We start from the raw sequence: 17,392 nt of genomic DNA on the forward strand, positions 1-17,392 counted from the left end.
CTGTCTGCATAAACATCTTGGGAGTAAAAAAGAAAATTACACACTTTTACATTAGACACTATTTATTTGTCTTCCTGTCTCTGTTGTCATCCTGTACAATCAAAGGCTGACAGGATAAAGGAAGGCCAAGTTAATAAAATAATAATCTCTCCTAGATTCACTTAATTTGTGCAAAGGAGAAAACAGACATTACAATGAAACTGAAGCATCAACTATGAAGAAAAATTAACTGAATTCTGAAATCAGTGCAAGTCTGGACAGCAGTTTGATGAGCCTCTGCCTCTTGTCAAATTATGAAATGAGACAACAAAAATAATCACTGGTGGTACAATCTCAATTTAAACACATACTGTCTAAAACTGACCATTGCATATCCATAGATGTACATAAAAAAAAAACTATTCAAAGGTAATGTTAAGGGTTAAATACAAATTAAGATGTAATGCTGTCATTCACCACAGAATGGAGGGGGGTATTAACAAATCATTTCAACAACTTACTTATTTGTTCTCTTGTTTTAGTAAATCATGGCCATGTTGTAATTTGTTTCATTGTTTTAGTTAAATTAAAACAAGGGATCAAATTAGTTCAACGTGGCAACAGTTTACTAAAATGAGAGAACAAACTCTCAATTCGTGGCCATGTTGTATGTATTTTTGTCTGCATGTCATGATCTAGACTCCATAAAAACAAACAATTACACAGTTCAGTGATTGCTTCATTGTTCATTGAGGCAAAATCATTTTCTATCATACTGGACAGCAACTATTGAGTTGATATTGTATTTAACCCAGAATATTCCTTTTAAGTGGTTTCATTTCTTAATTATTGACAGCTCAGTTGGTTTGACTTCAAAATGTGCACAATTAATTTTGCAGAACCCAATTGGGCAATTATCAAGTTTGAGTCCAAAGCTCATCTAACACTGAACTTGGAAAAGCCCTTTAGCCTTAGCCTTCGGATGATTCAAGAGCTCTATGAGAACAATCACAGTGACAGAGAAACGGCATTGTGCGGTGATGAAATTACATAAAAACAGGGATTTGCTTCACTTTCTCATTACAGTAAAAACAAAACTTTTTCAAACCCTTTTTTTTTTTGTTAAGCATATATTTTTTTTTCAAATAAAGTTCAAATTTGGAATCATGACCTGTACTAAAGCACAACAAATTCAAGTAGGTGAGCTGAGCGTCGGGAGACCGACTCGATTATGTTGATGGTACAGTTACTTAATGCATTGATGGTAGTTACTACCTCATTTTCTTATCAGTCATACTTGAGGTGCCTTGGTAATATTGGTGTATTTTAGCTATTCAATACATTTTTTAGAACTATAAACCATGACAACACTGATTATGCGCCTTGCGATATGGACAAATAACAATTTTCATTATTATTATTTTTTAGCTCTTTTGTATAGATAAAGGCATTTATCTTACAATTCCTTACGGAAAGAGTTGCAGTGTTTTCGACGTTACAAGCCAATCTCGTCCATTCCAAGAGACACATGACCTATGAGATGTCTAACTTTTATATATTATGATAAGAACATTAAAATCACTAAAACTGAAACATTAATACCATGTGCACTCATTCTAAAACAATCCTGCGTGATTCAAAACAAGACGCTGAAGTTTGAATACTCACATCCCATGGCTGATAACAACTTTTAAAACCTCCACAGTCACTACGTTATACACGTTGTTGCATTTTAAACCTTCACATCTGTTTATAATACGGAGTGCGAAACTGAGGGATTGTATAAGGATTGCTTCGTTTCTGAGGTTCGATTGCCAGTATTGGAAGACAGATGCATGGTGTGCTGTGGCACTCTAATCTTCGTCATCCTCCTCGTCTTCGCTGATGGCCTGTCTGCGGGCGGCATAGGTGTAGCCGGACAGGGCGCTGCTGTGATGTGAGGAGGGGGAGGAGGGTGGGGAGGTCTTGGTGAAGAAGGGCAGACGGAAGGTTGGAGAAGGGGAACGCTCACGTGTGGGACTGCTGCTGGGACTATGCCTCGGACTGATGGCCTGAAGCATTCGACCTTTCCCTTCCTTTAGCATGTGTTTCTGTTAGAGAGGAAGACCAACACATTGCCAATATGAGACCTTGAATGAAGTCATGGATATTTGTGATGAAACCAATCCCCATGGAGACCTTGATGGCTTCTCTGCTCATATATTCATGACTTTAAACCAGTCATTCTCAACTAGTGGACTGCAAGATGGCTTAAAATCATTTAAAACAAAATAAAATAAGCTTTAAAATAAGCTAAAACTGCTAAAAATCAAGATGTAAGCAAAAAAAATCATATTTTAATTTGTTCCCTTAACAACTGCTGTTTTTATTTAAGCATCAAGGTTCTCATAATCTAGGTAGGACAACCTGGATATACTGTATGAGGGAATTCAAGACCTGGAAAAGTCAGGTCATTTTTTAATTTTTTTATAACAATTTTCAGCAGCTAATAACATCAAATCAAAATGGTTTTCTTCATACAACTTCATACATAGTCTAAAAACTAGGCTGTGTAACAAATTTACACAGTTTCAATGAGTTTCTATCATGCACGTCTTCCTATCGGATAAAAAATGTATCCGCTTTAATTAAGCGCAGTTTTATGTGCATTTTTAGCACATTTATGCACATCTTGGCATCTTTCCATCCAGTGTTTTTTATACAATATTCCAAAATGTGCATAAAAATTGGTGGATAGAAACATGGCTTCTGTTGACTTTGCAGTAAAAACAAATAATATTTGGGAAGATACATGACAACTGAATCACCTATTGTCTGCATAAGCTAATGGTGCTTGGACATTGATAATTGCCACATACATATTTCTGATTAAAAATAGGTTATTTTACCTAAACTATGTATTTTTTGCTTAAAAGAATATTGCACCATGACAACATGCTAACATTTTGAGCGGCTTGCAGCCCATGTAGAGCGTTACAACTCAGATATGAGGATTGGATACTGACAGCTATTTTTAGTTAAATAGATATTTTAGTTAAATTTATTTAAGAGATACTCACCAAAGCTCCCTCTGGTCCAAACATCTGCAGGAAGTTGCCAATGAACTCACGGGACTTCTCTTCCCATTTCTGGATCAGGTCGATGCTCTTCTCCTCCACCTTCTGCACAAACTCTTTACTCTTCTCCTCTACGTCCTTCACCTTCTTCTTCACCTTGTCCACACGCTCCTGAAGGTTGTACTTCTTTTCCTGAGTGTCGGAAATAGTGCACAGCAACTCATTATTATGAAGAACTTTTAGTTATTGGAATTATGGAATCTAATTATTTATAATTTCTTAATTGTTTGAATATACACTGCTCAAAAAAATTAAAGGAACACTTTTTAATCAGAGAATAGCATCAAGTCAGTAAAACTCCTGGGATATTGATCATGGTCATTGAACCAGCTTTTGGTACCTTTGTCAGTGTGGGCAGGTGCCAAATCCTGCTGGAAAATGAAATCAGCATCTCCATAAAGCTTGTCAGCAGAAGGAAGCATGAAGTGCTCTAAAATTTCCTGGTAGATGGCTGCGTTGACTGTGGACTTCAGAAAACACAGTGCACCAACACCAGCAGATGACATGGCAGCCCAAATCATCACTGACTGTGGAAACTTCACACTGGACTTCAAGCAACATGGTTTCTGTGCCTCTCCACTCTTCCTCCAGACTCTGGGACCTTGATTTCCAAATGAAATGCAAAATTTACTTTAATTTGAAAAGAGGACTTTGGACCACTGAGCAACAGTCCAGTTCTTTTCCTCCTTAGCCCAGGTAAGACGTTTCTAACGTTGTCTTTGGTTCAGAAGTTGCTTTGTACGTGGAATGTGACAGTTGTAGTCCATTTCCTGAAGACGTCTGTGTGTGGTGGCTCTTGATGCACTGGCTCCAGCTTCAGTCCACTCCTTTTGAAGCTCTCCTAAGTTCTTAAATCAGCTTCGCCTGACAGTCTTCTCAAGCCTGCGGTCATTCCTTTCACTTGTACATCTTTTCCTACCACACTTTTTCCTTCCAGTCAACTTTCCATGAATATGCTTTGGCACAGCACTCTGCGAACAGCCAGCTCTTTCAGCAATGACCCTCTGTGGCTTACCCTCATTGTAGAGGGTCTTGATGATCGTCTTCTGGACAACTGTCAAGACAGCAGACTTCCCCATGACTGCTGATGGGATTACTGACCTAAACCCAGTATTTATACCCTGAGAATAGTAATTTAATAGAACTTGAAATTAAATATTCTAATAATTTGAGATACTGATTTTTTGACTTTGATGAGCAGCAAGCTGTAATCATCAAAATGAAAACAAACAAGTCTGGAAATATTTTACTTTATGTCTAATAAATCTAGAATATTTTTAAGTTTTACTTTTTGAATTAAATTACAGAAAAAAAAACTTCTTCATGATATTCTAATTTATTGAGATGCACCTGTATGTTTCGGTCCATCTGATGCCGCCAGGTTGCAGCTCAGACTGTCCAGGAGCTCAGGGAGGAAATACCCTACGACACCATCTGTCCTCTCATTAGGAACATGCCCCGACATTGTCAAGCACGTGGGGGCCATACAAACTACGGAGTACCATTTTGAGTTACTGCAATGAAATTTCAGCAAAATGGACTAGCCTGCTGCATCATTTTTTCACTTTGATTTTCAGGGTGTCTTTGAATTCAGTCCTCTGTAGGTTGATAATTTTCATTTCCATCAAACGATGTGGCATTCTTTCATTCCTAACACATTACCCAGTCCATATCAGTATAGCATGATATTTTTCCTCATTGAGATCTGATGTGTTTTCAAAGTGTTCCTTTAATTTTTTTGAGCAGTGTATAACACTGAGAAGGAAGCTGAAGAGAAGACTGACTAAGCAAATCTAATTTCTGGTAACTAGTCCGGATCTTGAGATCATGCTCTACCAGTAAACAAAAGCATATGACGAAAGATCACTCACATTAATAAAGCTGACGTTAAGCTCTTTTGCGGTGTAGCCGCGTTGTAGATTCCGTCTGACGTACACATCATAATCTCGAACAATGCGTGTGATGATGTCAGAAGTGGAAATGCCCTCTGTTCGTTGGGTTGGTGCAAACATTCCTGTGAAAGCCCAAAAAAGACAAAACTGTTGGATAATAATACAAAAAAGTTGGTTTGGATAGATGCTAAATGGCCTCTTATTTAATTGGTAGGTTCTTTATTGGATGTACTGTAATTCATACTCTGAAATTTTAGATGCAGAGATTGATTTCTACATCAAAACCACAAAGGTATGGAAGCTTGTTTCTGACACAGAATAAAAAATATTTAAAACATGATTGCGACTTTTTATCTCACAATTCTAATTTTTTTTTCTCACAATTGCCAGTTAAAAAAAAAACTCGCAACTATGAGGAAAAAAAGTCAGAATTGTGAAAAATAGTCACAATTCTGACTTTTTTTCTTGCAATTCTGACTTTTTTCCTCATAGTTGCGAGTTTATATCACGTACTTCTGAGCAAATAAGTCAGAATTGTGAGATAAAATGTCGCAATCACCTTTTTTAAATATTTAGTTGCAGAAACAAGCTTCCATAGTTTCTGAAGCTGTTATACTCACCTGCTTCTTTAATGTGCTTGTAAACATCATCACTGTCAGCTGAGGAATATGGGATATCATCATGGGCCACAAAGTCAATCTGAGGAATCAAAATTCATTAAAAAAAGAGCACATATAAGTGGCCGAATGCTTGTTTACCATTTTACTTTCTTCCTCCAACACAACACTACAGAATATATGAAAGTATATAGCACGGCTTTGAGTGTCGTATTATACTGCTGCTCAGTTCTCTCTCGTCTTACCCGATGCTTGGTGAGGAACTCAGGCGTGAGAGTCCACGGAGCATTCCGGACCACCTCGTCCACATAGCGGCAATGACTAATCGCATCATAGCGTTCATCCTCGTTCATGACTGTGAAGCCCTTTAACTTGTGTGTCAGGTCATCGCTACACACTGCAGAGAGGTGAAAGAGCTAAATACAGCACTGACATTAAGATGGACTCTGTGCTAAATGATCAGAATGATAAACACTTCAAATTCTGAATCCCAGGATTACTTACCACCAACAATAAGGTGAGTGTTTGGAAAAAGGCATTTAGCTTGCATGAGAGCACGGGCATGTCCTGAGTGGAACATGTCAAAGATACCATCAGCATACACCCGTACAGGCCTGTCGGCTAAAAACGAAAAGAAGAAAATCAGCTTTCGTGGTATCAAGGGAACTGTTTAATTTAGACACGCCTTAAATGTCAGTAGTCTAATAGATAAATGAGAAGACTGTGTTAGAATTTTATGTTTTGAATATTTGAATTGTTTGAATTTTAATGTTTTAAATATACAAATATTTTTGAAAGAAATTAATACTTTTATTCAGCAAGAAAAGATGCATTAAACGGATCAAAAGTGACAGTAAATACATATGTAATGTTACAAAAGATTTTGATTTTAAAATAAATGCTGTTCTTTTGAACTTTCTATTCAAAGAATCATGGAAAAAAACATGTTTTTTCACAAAAATATTAAAGGATTAGTCCACTTTTAAATACACTTTTCCTGATAAATTTACTCACCCCCATGTCATCCAAGATGTTCATGTCTTTCTTTCGTCAGTCGAAAAGAAATGAAGGTTTTTGAGGAAAACATTCCAGGATTTTTCTCCTTACAGTGGATTTCAATGGCTACCAACAGATTGAAGGTCAAAATTACAGTTTCAGTGGAGCTTCAAGGGCTTTAAACGATACCAGATGAGTAATAAGGGTCTTGTCTAGCGAATCGATCGGTCATTTTCGAAAAAAAAAATACAACCGTTTATGCTTTATAAACAAAATATCGCCTTGAACGTACTTTCCGCTTCCGCATTCTTCATAACGCTTACGCTGAATGTCCTACACCTTCCCTATTCAAGTTACGGAAAAAAACGAAACTGGCACCGCGTTCGTTCAGTAAGTAGAATAGGGAAGGCATAGAACATTCAGCGTAAGCGTTCTGAAGAATGCGGAAGCGGAGTACGTTCAAGGCGATATTTTGTTTATAAAGCATAAACGGTTGTATTTTTTTCGAAAATGACCGATCGATTCGCTAGATAAGACCCTTATTACTCATCTGGTATCATTCAAAGCCCTTGAAGCTGCACTGAAACTGTAATTTTGACCTTCAATCTGTTGGTAGCCATTGAAATCCACTGTAAGGAGAAAAATCCTGGAATGTTTTCCTCAAAAACCTTCATTTCTTTTCGACTGACGAAAGAAAGACATGAACATCTTGGATGACATGGGGGTGAGTAAATTTATCAGGAAAAGTATTTAAAAGTGGACTAATCCTTTAAGCAGCACAACTGTTTTCAACATCGATAACCAGTGTTGGGGAAAGTTACTTTTAAAAGTAATGGATTACAATATTGCGTTACTCTTAGTTACACTCTTAGTTACTTTTGTATGGAAAGTAATGTGTTACATTACTTTTACGTTACTTTTTCTCACCGGGGCTGGGCTTGCTTGTTTTTTTTGTTTTTTTTAATAACGACAGAAAAGTTCTATTTTTGGCAAATGTAAAGGCCCTTTCACACCAAAAGTGAAGTGAATAAGCCTCAAGATGAAGGAAATGCAAATTCATGCCTGTACATTAGAGGGCGCAGCTCAAACAAACCTTTCAGCAGTGCTGCCATTCTTGATTAAAGAGGAATAGGATGCAGGAGAATAAAGTTCAATACCCTTATTTCAGCAATAAAGATGTAAAGAAATGTGATGTTTAACTAAAGTCATTTTTGCTTATTAGTATTGTTGAATTGGATCATCGAAGGTCAGCAGCTAAGACATTGGTTAATAAATTAAGATTAAATACATAAAGTATATTTGTTTAATTTAACATTTAATTATTGCAGGTTTGTGCAATATTCTGAAATTGCATTTTACTTTTTTTGTGCAAGTGAAATGAGTATATTCATGTTCACATTTAGCCTAGAACTATAATAACCATCATGTTTACACAGCACACACAATACCTCCGCACTTACTCACAATTTCTCTCAAATGCGAAAAAAATAACTTGCATTACTATTGCTAAGAAAAAGTAACTCAGATATTTTGTTGTAAATTTAAAAGTAACGCTTTACATTACTAATTACTTGAAAAAAGTAATCTGATTACGTAACTCAAGTTACTTGTAATGCATTACACCCAACACTGTTGATAACAACAAGAAATGTTTCTTGAGCAGCAAATCATCATATTAGAATGATTTCTGAAGGATCATGTGACACTGAAGACTGGAGTAATGATGCTGAAAATTCAGCTTTGCCATCACAGAAATAAACTACATTTTGAAATATTTTACAATAGAAAACAGCTATTTTAAAAGTTCATAATATTACTGTTTTCCTGTATTTTTTTAATCAAATAAATGAAGCTTGGCAAGCACAAGAAACATTTTCAAAAACATTATACATTTTTTCTGACACCAATCAGTATAGATTTATAACAATGCATGACTAATTTCTTTGGTTTAGTTTGGGCCAGGGGTGGCAAACGTCCTGGAGAGCCACAGTCCTGCAGAGTTTTGCTTCAACCCTACATACCTGAACAAGCTAATATATTTCTGAAGGTTTATTAGAAAGCTACGTGCAGGTGAGTTATTATCAGAGTTGGAGCTGAACTATGCAGGACTGTGGCCCTCCAGGACCAAAGTTTGCCACCCCTGATTTGGGCTGTTTTAACCCAGTGTCAGAATGATGTGTCTCAGACAATGTTATTGTTCTTCCAACAGGACAATGACCCTGCAAACAACAATGACGCATAACAAAAACCTGGAATTGTTGAAAACAAAACACTACACTATTCTGCAGTAACAGGTCCAGATGTGTTTCCTACTGAATACCAATAGCAATGTCTGAAAGCAAAATATTAAAGATGAAAAGTGGGCCAAAATGCTATTAGAGAGAATGTCACAAACTTTTAAAACAGACGCTTATTGACAGTAATGCCATCTAAAGGTTGTAGTAGCAAATTTTAAATCAAGGGTGCCAATAATATTGTCAAAGTGTTTCTGTAATAAGTTTTTTTTTTAGCCTTTCTGTTTTTGTTAAAGAAATAAAAGTGTGGATACCAAAAGATGCTTTAATTTCAAATTGAAATGAAAAATTGCTTCAAAATATGCAGTATTTCTGGACATGTTTATATATAATGGCCAATGAATATTTAATTTCAACAATGTTGAAATAATGCAAAAATTTTGCAATTCAAATATGCAATATTTCTGGCCATAATCATATATAATGGCCAATGGATCAACCTAAATGCAGTCATACAGTCAGTGAATGAAAGTAACAGATGACACGTGCATATCTGAATGTGTTTGTGGGAGGAGTTCACCACAGGGGGCAAATATCTTACGTGGAGTGCCTCTGCGAGCTTCCTCCATGGTGACACGCTGATATGGCTTATCTTCCATTGACTCGAGCTGATCTGCATACGGAGCCGGATATTTCAGACCCTGAGGGACAAGAAACATTGCAGCCTTTGGTCTCAAATACCATCTCTCATCTATAAACACGCTTACACCATTATCTCACTCACCACTGTGCATCGTTTTAACTTCACGGGTTTCTCGCCCTCCTCTGCCTCTCCATTTGAACCTTCTCTCTTTCTCTTCCTGGACAATCGTGCTGAACCGTGGGCCTCCATTCAGGATCTATGAAATGTTATGGAGAAAACAACAGGAATTAAGATAATAATTAAAAGGCATTTAGTTGTACACAATCTGGGAAGTTCCTTCTGAAAAAAAAAAACAAAAAACATAAGTCAATAACAGTATAACCCCAGATGTTGGAAAGAGTATTTCGTAACACCAAGTTGCAGAAAAGATTAAATATGACTGTGTCAAGAAAGTTGGCTGAGGTGCAAACTATTCGGCCATGTTGATGATAAATGTCCAGATGTCTTTCTGATCTTCACAGGCCAGATTTAAGGGGTGAATCAAATGAAACCTGCCAAGAACATGTCCACATCCAATATTTTTGGATGAAATGAGAAATTATTTTCTGTATAAAGAAAATAAAGCCTATTTTACAAGTAAATCACTTCCTAAGTGGATCCACCACCACTCTTAGTACTGTAAAAAAAGTAAAGTATTTTTACATAATGGCAGTGTTTGCTGCCACAAAGGGGCAGCGTTTAAATTAACTAAATGTCAATGAAGTCAATAATAATAATAAGATATTTTATTTTTTAAGAAAGGGGCAGAGTTTAAGTGGAGTAAACGATTTGTTAAGTCCTGCAATCGTCACCAACAGGGTTGCCAAGTCTGAGGTTTTTCTGCGGAATTGGGCTTTTAAACAGTCGCCGCGGGTTGATTTTTTTTCCCCGCAGGTTAAAGGTTTGACGTATTGCATAAATTTGACTGAGATGCTTGTATTTAGGGTTGTCACTAAAGACTATTTTGGTAATCGAGTAATCGGTTACCATTTGTAAACATTTCTAAAATACATAATGTAATATACATAATACAAACATAATCAACTTACTACACGCACTGAATTAAAGAGACAGTGCAATCTGTGAAACTGTGTTTCACAGTCAACATATAGCTTTTTGCACAGAGTAAAGCAAGGAAAACTACACCTTACATCACATTTAGACAAGGCAATAAAATGGATGGCACTTGTCTCTTTGTGGAGGTGAAAAATCAAGTTCTTTATGATCCGCAGGATTTCTTGTATAAAGATTTAAATGAAAAAGAAAAGGCATGAGAGTTGGATTTTGTCAATTGTAAAGTTTAATTTAAAATGTTTGTGATTTTAACATAAGAAAAGTATTAAAACGTACTTTTCTTATGTTAAAATCCTGCGGATCATAAAGAACTTGATTTTCCACCTCCACAAAGAGACAAGTGCCATCCATTTTATCGCCTTGTCTAAATGTGATGTAAGGTGTAGTTTTCCTTGCTTTACTCTGCGCAAAAAGCTATATGTTGACTGTGAAACACAGTAGAGTTTAATTATATGCTTTTTATAGTGAAATGTGAATAATGCGCTGTCTCTTTAATGCGCTGTTGCAAATGCTCTGTCTCTTTGTTTTGCCACTTGCTTGAGCAACTTAATACATAATGCACTGAATAATGCGTTGTTTCAGTGTGTTTAAACATGGATACGTCTATGAAAAACTGTATAACTTGTGCTGTGTACAAAGAGAATCAAAATGCTGCACAAACATTCAGTAACAACATTTGGATTTGAAATAAAAAAATGAATGTTCTGTTTGTAGTATAGAGCCGTGGATCTGCTGCACACCGCAAACGTCTCAAATGTGAAAGCACAAGAGCCCGTGTGGCTTTTCTGCACCGCATACGCACTGCAAACAGAGTATGTGTGAATGTGGCATTACACTTTACAGCATGAATAAACTCTTGTTTATTATTGACCGAACAACATTTAATTCAAATGTCCAATCAATCTTTAATATTTGGCCACTTCTTTAAAGGAACACTCAATTTTTTTTGAAAATAGGCTCATTTTCCAACTCCCCTAGAGTTAAACAGTTGAGTTTTACCGTTTTCAAAATCCATTCAGCCGATCTCTGGGTCTGGAAGTACCACTTTTAGCATAGCTTAGCATAGTTCATTGAATCTGATTAGACCGTTAGCATCTCGCTTAAGAATAACCAAAGAGTGCAGCAGGCGCAATAATATTACGCAGCGCCTCTCAGAAACGTCTCCATGGTTGCAAGGCATGCTCCCTGTGCAAGCAGGGGGTCACAGCCGCTGCGTTATATCATTGCGCCTGCTGCACCCATGGTACGGCAGCAAAGTTCCTTGATTATTACGCCGGAATGAGAGTATAGGTCCTAGCCATATCGGCCTAGAAAATCGCAGCTTTTCATTTTCCGTCGGTCTTAGTACACAATGTAAATACAGAAGAGTCAAGTTTTAAATATAAACCCGATTCCAAAAAAGTTGGGACACTGTACAAATTGTGAATAAAAAAGGAATGCAATAATTTACAAATCTCATAAACTTGTATTTTATTCACAAAAGAAAATATAGATAACATATCAAATGTTCAAAGTGAGACATTTTGAAATGTCATGCCAAATATGGGCTCATTTTAGATTTCATGAGAGCTACACATTCCAAAAAAGTTGGGACAGGTAGCAATAAGAGGCCGGAAAAGTTAAATGTACGTAAGGAACAGCTGGAGGACCAATTTGCAACTTATTAGGTCAATTGCCAACATGATTGGGTATAAAAAGAGCCTCTCAGAGTGGCAGTGTCTCTCAGAAGTCAAGATGGGCAGAGGATCACCAATTCCCCTAATGCTGCGGCGAAAATAGTGGAGCAATATCAGAAAGGAGTTTCTCAGAGAAAAATTGCAAAGAGTTTGAAGTTATCATCATCTACAGTGCATAATATCATCCAAAGATTCAGAGAATCTGGAACAATCTCTGTGCGTAAGGGTCAAGGCCGGAAAACCATACTGGATGCCCGTGATCTTCGGGCCCTTAGATGGCACTGCATCGCATACAGGAATGCTACTGTAATGGAAATCACAACATGGGCTCAGGAATACTTCCAGAAAACACTGTCGGTGAACACAGTCCACCGTGCCATTCACCGTTGCCGGCTAAAACTCTATAGGTCAAAAAAGAAGACATATCTAAACATGATCCAGAAGCGCAGGCGTTTTCTCTGGGCCAAGGCTCATTTAAAATGGACTGTGGCAAAGTGGAAAACTGTTCTTTGGTCAGACGAATTAAAATTTGAAGTTCTTTTTGGAAAACTGGGACACCATGTCATCCGGACTAAAGAGGACAAGGACAACCCAAGTTGTTATCAGCGCTTAGTTCAGAAGCCTGCATCTCTGATGGTATGGGGTTGCATGAATGCATGTGGCATGGGCATCTTACACATCTGGAAAGGCACCATCAATGCTGAAAGGTATATCCAAGTTCTAGAACAACATATGCTCCCATCCAGACGTCGTCTCTTTCAGGGAAGACCTTGCATTTTCCAACATGACAATGCCAGACCACGTACTGCATCAATTACAACATCATGGCTGTGTAGAAGAAGGATCCGGGTACTGAAATGGCCAGCCTGCAGTCCAGATCTTTCACCCATAGAAAACATTTGGCGCATCATAAAGAGGAAGATGCGACAAAGAAGACCTAAGACAGCTGAGCAACTAGAAGCCTGTATTAGACAAGAATGGGACAACATTCCTATTCCTAAACTTGAGCAACTTGTCTCCTCAGTCCCCAGACGTTTGCAGACTGTTATAAAAAGAAGAGGGGATGCCACACAGTGGTAAACATGGCCTTGTCCCAACTTTTTGATGCCATGAAATTTTGGGCCTTGTCCCAATTTTTTGATGCCATGTGTTGATGCCATGAAATTTAAAACTTATTTTTCCCTTAAAATGATACGTTTTCTCAGTTTAAACTTTTGATATGTCATCTATGTTGTATTCTGAATAAAATATTGAAATTTAAAACTTCCACATCATTGCATTCTGTTTTTATTCACAACTTGTACAGTGTCCAACTTTTTTGGAATCAGGTTTGTAGGAAAAATATTGAAACTCTTTGGTCATTTTTGAGCGAGATGCTAACAGTCTAATCAGATTCAATGAACTATGCTAAGCTATGCTAAAAGTGGTACTTCCAGACCCAGAGATCGGCTGAATGGATTCGAAAACGGTAAAACTCAAATGAAACTTTAGGGGAGTTGGAAAATGAGCCTATTTTCAAAAAAAGTTAAGTGTTCCTTAAAGATAGAAATGGTACAGACATTTCTTCATGAAAATCAAAAACTGTACCAGAAAAAAAATTCTGAAATTAAAATTGGTTGATAATATGATAATGGTTTCATATGCAAGCCAAAAGTTCACATAATTATATCACAAGTAAACCTTGGAAACCTTGGCTGAATCCTTCCTCATTCCAAGCATTCCTTTATCTAAACAGAGAGCCTTGAGTCTTATCTGGGTGAATGCATGAGCGAATGAAGAAAAAGGTGAGGAATGTGATCTGGACACAACATTACATCCACAATAACACAGTCATAACTGACAGATCAACTATATAACTATACGACCCTGCTTAGAGATCTGGCACTGACAAACAAACTAAACTAAGGCAAGATCATGTTTCAGAGCACACACTTTGCACACTTGCACACATGATAGATGGATATAGATAGATATAAGGTGTAATAAGAATAGTGATCAGTTCAGAGACAATAACCGTTATAAAGCTCCACATTCCTACCAAATACAAGTATAAGTTGCTGGATTTAAAGTTTAGGAGCTCTGACATAAATATAGAAAATATGGGAGGTGGGTCTATGAAACAGGATGAATTAACAGTGGGAGTGTCTCAAAAAGTGACAGTAGTTTAACTATTTGAATAGAGAGCTAACTTAGATATAATAGATAACAGACATAATAGTTATAATATAATAGATAAATACCATGCCTTGAGCTGGTGAGACGACACTTTTGTCAAGCAGTTCGAACTGGTTCTTGTTGACTATCTTTAGGACACATATACAACATGAACACGCATTAGCTGCTTACCCTTTTGCTTTAATGCCGTTATGAGCTCAGATGGTGTTAAAAGGGTGGTTGAAGGTTTAGGTTTATGTGTTTCCTTAGGTCCAAATGTGACAAGAGTCGGAAGTGTCGATTTAAATGTCTCAATGTTTAGTGATCTCAGACCTTCCGATTTGACAGAAGCTACAAAAGAGACTGGGATCAACTTTATTCAGCTCCAAGATGGCAGCAAAATCATGATGATTTTAAAATAAAAGTCCCACCATCGTCACCGCAAGTTTAATCAGATTTGCTATCCAGTGTTATAAATTTAAAAAGTGTTATCCATCCATAAGTGTTAATAATTACAAATTATTCTTTGTTCATTTGATTAATAATTTGATAAAACTAGACATACTTAGTAGAATTTATGTTTCTCTTATTATTCTCTTTTGACCTAAAACGGTACAGATTTTCTTGGTAACTTCATAGAATGCTTTTAAATTTTTACTTAAAGGGATAGTTCGGCCAAAAATTAAAATTATATCATCATTTGCTCAGTCACCCTCATGTCATTCCACCTGTATGACTTTCTTTCACAACCAAAACTCGGGTGAACTATCCCTTTAATGTTTATTCACATAGTTAGAAATCTCATTTAAAATAGTTTAAGGTTTTTGATCCTGGTTTAGGATCAAAAGGGTTAAAGCCTCTTCTAGTCTAATTTAATACAAATTCATTCTCTCTCTCTCTCTCTCTCTCTCTCTCTCTCACACACACACACACACACACACACACACACACACACACACACACACACACACATATAAATATATATACATGCACACAGAGACAGAGCTGGGTAGAGTGAACAGTGTGCAGAGCTGTAATCTAGACATTTGTATTATTTACAAAATGTTGAAAATAATAATAATGAACAATGAGTAGGAGTGTCCAACTTTGAACTTTGGAGTAGGTTGAGGAAACAAGTATAATTTCACTCAGGCACTTTCAGAGACGCCTACACTGGGTCCTTCATTGCATCCGAAGCGAAGGACTTTTTTGGTTAGTGTCCACGTGGAGCTGAACCAGTGTTACCACGCGCTCTTAAAGTGGCGGTTTCGTTGCAAATGTTGAAAGTATGTGGGTGAGTAGTAAGTGTTGTTTGTATATGGGCAGGTTTTATAGTAAATGTTTGCTTTAGTAGTACGACAATGTAAAGGGAAGTTTTGATTGTTTGTTGTACAGTCATCGTTTTAAAATATTCCTTGCTTATTTTAGTTACTTCTCAGTTTAGATGTGCAAAGAAATTTTTCTGGCGTCACATTTTAAACGGGTATTTCTGTGGCCCTTTAGCAGTTGTAACCATCCAATTAAAATGTGTAGCTGGACGTAGCTCGTCATTGGATTTTTATCTTTCTTTTTGCCCTCGTTGTTTCATTATTTAATTATTTGTCGTTTCTTTTTTCAGCTTTATATTGAAACACGTGGGCGTGTAACTGTCACATGTTGAGACCATGAGGGCCAGGAGTTGCTTTTGAACCCTCCAGGTTTGATTTTACATTTGATGTAAAGTGGTATTTTAGATAAATTACAGCAGATTTTAAATATTTATTGTAAAAAAAAAAAAAAAAAAAAAAAATTAAAGTGATAGTTCACCCAAAATTTTCACAAAATTCTGTCATTTATTCACCCTCAAGTTCCAAACCTGTACCTGGGGAAAAAAATACTATGGAACTTCAGCAGAAAAAATAAATGTATACAGGTTTAGAACAACTCGAGTGTGGGTAAATGATGTCAGAATATTAATTTTGGGGTGAACTATCCCTTTAAGCTTTTGTAAAGTCTTGCCTTTGTGTTGCCCATTCATTTTCACATTCATGAATGTGGTGTCTACTAAGGCGCACATTAAATCTTGAAATGGCCAAATTTTTTGAGAGGACACACTAATTGTTCCTCTTGCTTGTGCTAGGACAAGAACAACATTCACAATGAGCTATATTCATGACCTGATCTTCTGCGTTCATGCTTTTGACAATCATATTCTATTTTCAGGTGAACAACCAATGCGGTAAAAGGCTGCTGTTGCAACATGGGCAGGGTTGCATGACACCTGGTATGCAGCTATCAATTTTTTTTTCTCTTAACTGCTTAAAGTTCTAATTACTGTCAAAGTAAGACAATCATGCCTTAAAGTGTTGCCTGTTCATTGCTGGTCAGATGAATGTGGTGTCAAATAGGGCAGACATTAACACATAAGGTGGCTGCTTAAAGGTGTTCATATATATGCCTTTCAGAAGTTTCATTTTATGGACATTAATACATCATACACTATGATCATGTATAATACACAAGTCTGGTCATAAATGTGACGCGTAATTCTAATCACATTTCATCCTGTCTATTACAAAGGGTCTACATTCTCCTTTCTAGTGGAGGCAAATTACCCAGAATTCAAGGATTAGTGGTGTGTGAGGTGAGTTTTAATAACTGACTCAAAATTACAATCTTGATCCCTCTTTTGCCATTTTATATTTTGCTGCTTTATAATTTGTATTGTAAAAGGCACTGTGTAAAATTTGAATTCATTAAGGGTTGACTGCTACACATGAATGCTGCAAGATTTAACTTTCATATGTTTGTGCTGCATTTTGAAGTGTTTCTGTGGATTAATAGTTTTTTTTCTCTCTCTCTTCCAGATGCTGTTTTCTGCATATGTGTTTCTGCAGTACATACTTTTATAAATAAAACCTTCTGCTTAACATTTTGTTGTTTGTATGTGGATGTTTTATGGTCCCTTAATCAGTCTGAATATTTTGTGGTAC

General features: G+C 36.7%; 1 protein-coding gene, 1 long non-coding RNA gene and 2 other non-coding genes across 4 annotated transcripts; 3 read left to right on the plus strand and 1 right to left on the minus strand.

Moving 5' to 3' along the window:
• Positions 1-44: 44 nt before the first annotated feature.
• On the minus strand, positions 45-14,825 carry pcyt1aa (phosphate cytidylyltransferase 1A, choline a). Its single transcript, XM_048164595.1, has 9 exons — positions 14,613-14,825; positions 9,619-9,733; positions 9,436-9,535; positions 6,109-6,225; positions 5,850-6,001; positions 5,608-5,686; positions 4,967-5,109; positions 3,039-3,227; positions 45-2,069 (listed from the first exon to the last, which is right to left on the minus strand). Exons 2-9 carry the CDS (start codon positions 9,724-9,726, stop codon positions 1,833-1,835), a joined length of 1,125 nt encoding a protein of 374 aa, XP_048020552.1. The 5' UTR covers positions 9,727-9,733; positions 14,613-14,825; the 3' UTR covers positions 45-1,832.
• Positions 14,826-15,421: 596 nt separating this feature from the next.
• Positions 15,422-17,331, plus strand: LOC125251562. Its single transcript, XR_007181029.1, has 5 exons — positions 15,422-15,714; positions 16,039-16,117; positions 16,623-16,683; positions 16,980-17,043; positions 17,267-17,331. It is a non-coding gene; the product is annotated as an uncharacterized LOC125251562 (long non-coding RNA).
• LOC125252055 lies at positions 16,416-16,552 on the plus strand. Its single transcript, XR_007181139.1, has one exon. It is a non-coding gene; the product is annotated as a small nucleolar RNA SNORA13 (small nucleolar RNA).
• Positions 16,754-16,886, plus strand: LOC125252057. Its single transcript, XR_007181140.1, has one exon. It is a non-coding gene; the product is annotated as a small nucleolar RNA SNORA13 (small nucleolar RNA).
• Positions 17,332-17,392: the final 61 nt, after the last annotated feature.

This window comes from Megalobrama amblycephala, linkage group LG17 (assembly GCF_018812025.1).
Source record: "Megalobrama amblycephala isolate DHTTF-2021 linkage group LG17, ASM1881202v1, whole genome shotgun sequence".
Classification (NCBI taxonomy): Eukaryota; Metazoa; Chordata; class Actinopteri; order Cypriniformes; family Xenocyprididae; genus Megalobrama; species Megalobrama amblycephala.

Coding starts and splice junctions, on each gene's coding strand:
- pcyt1aa (XM_048164595.1), bottom strand. CDS start 9,726: ATGGAGGCCCACGGTTCAGCACGATTGTCCAGGAAGAGAAAGAGAGAA. Junction 6,226..9,435: donor AGCTCGCAGAGGCACTCCAC/GTAAGATATTTG, acceptor TTTCGTTTTTAG/CCGACAGGCCTGTACGGGTG. Junction 6,002..6,108: donor CACTCACCTTATTGTTGGTG/GTAAGTAATCCT, acceptor ACCTCTCTGCAG/TGTGTAGCGATGACCTGACA.